General features: G+C 61.8%; 1 protein-coding gene across 1 annotated transcript in view; it reads left to right on the top strand.

The window, feature by feature from the left end:
* LOC104127226 (potassium voltage-gated channel subfamily A member 7-like) overlaps window positions 1-19 on the top strand; it is a gene marked incomplete at its 5' end in the record, with an annotated part of 5531 nt that extends 5512 nt beyond the window's left edge. Inside the window, one exon of the mRNA XM_009639881.2 lies at window positions 11-19. Within this exon, the coding sequence (XP_009638176.2) occupies window positions 11-19 (9 nt within the window). The remainder of the gene's footprint in view (window positions 1-10) is intronic.
* Window positions 20-1098: the final 1079 nt, after the last annotated feature.

Consider the following 1098-nt stretch of genomic DNA (forward strand, 5'->3'; position numbering starts at 1 on the left):
GGTGCACGAGGAGAAATGAGGGTGCACGAGGGTGCACGAGGACAAACGAGGGCCCACAAGGACAAATGAGGGTGCACGAGGGTGCACGAGGACAAATGAGGGCCCACGAGGACAAATGAGGGGGCACAAGGGTGCACGAGGGTGCACAGGGACAAAGGAGGGGGCACGAGCGTGCACGAGGACAAACAAGGGTGCACAAGGGTGCATGAGGACAACGGAGGGGGCACAAGGGTGCACAAGGGTGCACGAGGACAAATGAGGGCCCACGAGGACAAATGAGGGGGCACAAGGACAAATGAGGGGGCACAAGGGAGCACGAGGGTGCACAGGGACAAAGGAGGGTGCACAAGAGTGCACGAGGACAAACGAGGGCCCACGAGGACAAAGGAGGGTGCACAGGGGTGCACAAGGACGCACGAGGATGCACAAGGACAAACAAGGGTGCGCAAGGACAAACGAGGGTGCACGAGGGCAAACGAGGGTGCACAAGTGCGCACAAGGGTGCACGAGGACAAACGAGGGTGCACGAGGGTGCACGAGGGTGCACAAGGACAAACGAGGGTGCACAAGGACAAATGAGCACGCACGAGGGTGCACAAGGGTGCACGAGGACAAACAAGGGTGCGTGAGGGTGCACGAGGGTGCACAAGGACAAACGAGGGTGCACAAGGACAAATGAGCACGGGGGGGGGCGCAAGCATGCACGAGGATGCACAAGGACAAATGAGGACAAGTCAGGGCGCACGAGGGTGCACGAGGGCACGCGAGGGTGCATGAGCAGAGATGAGGGTGCAGAAGGGCAAAGAAGGGTGCACGAGGGTAAATGAGAGTGCACAAGGATGCACAAGGGCAAACGCGGGTGCACGAGGATGAGGCCACACAGGGGGGTGCACAGGGACGGGCGAGCGCGCACGAGGGTGCACGAGGCCGCACGGTGACACAGGCGGGTGCACAAGAGCTTGCAAGGGTGCACAAGAGCTCGCAGGGGTGCACGAGGATGCACAAGGCCTCACGAGCGTGCACGAGGATGCACAAGGATGCACGAGCGTGCATGAGGACGCACAAGGCCGCACGAGCGTGCACGAGGCCGCACGAGCG

Source organism: Egretta garzetta, unplaced genomic scaffold (genome assembly GCF_000687185.1).
Source record: "Egretta garzetta isolate BGI_Z169 unplaced genomic scaffold, ASM68718v1 scaffold895, whole genome shotgun sequence".
NCBI lineage: Eukaryota > Metazoa > Chordata > Aves > Pelecaniformes > Ardeidae > Egretta > Egretta garzetta.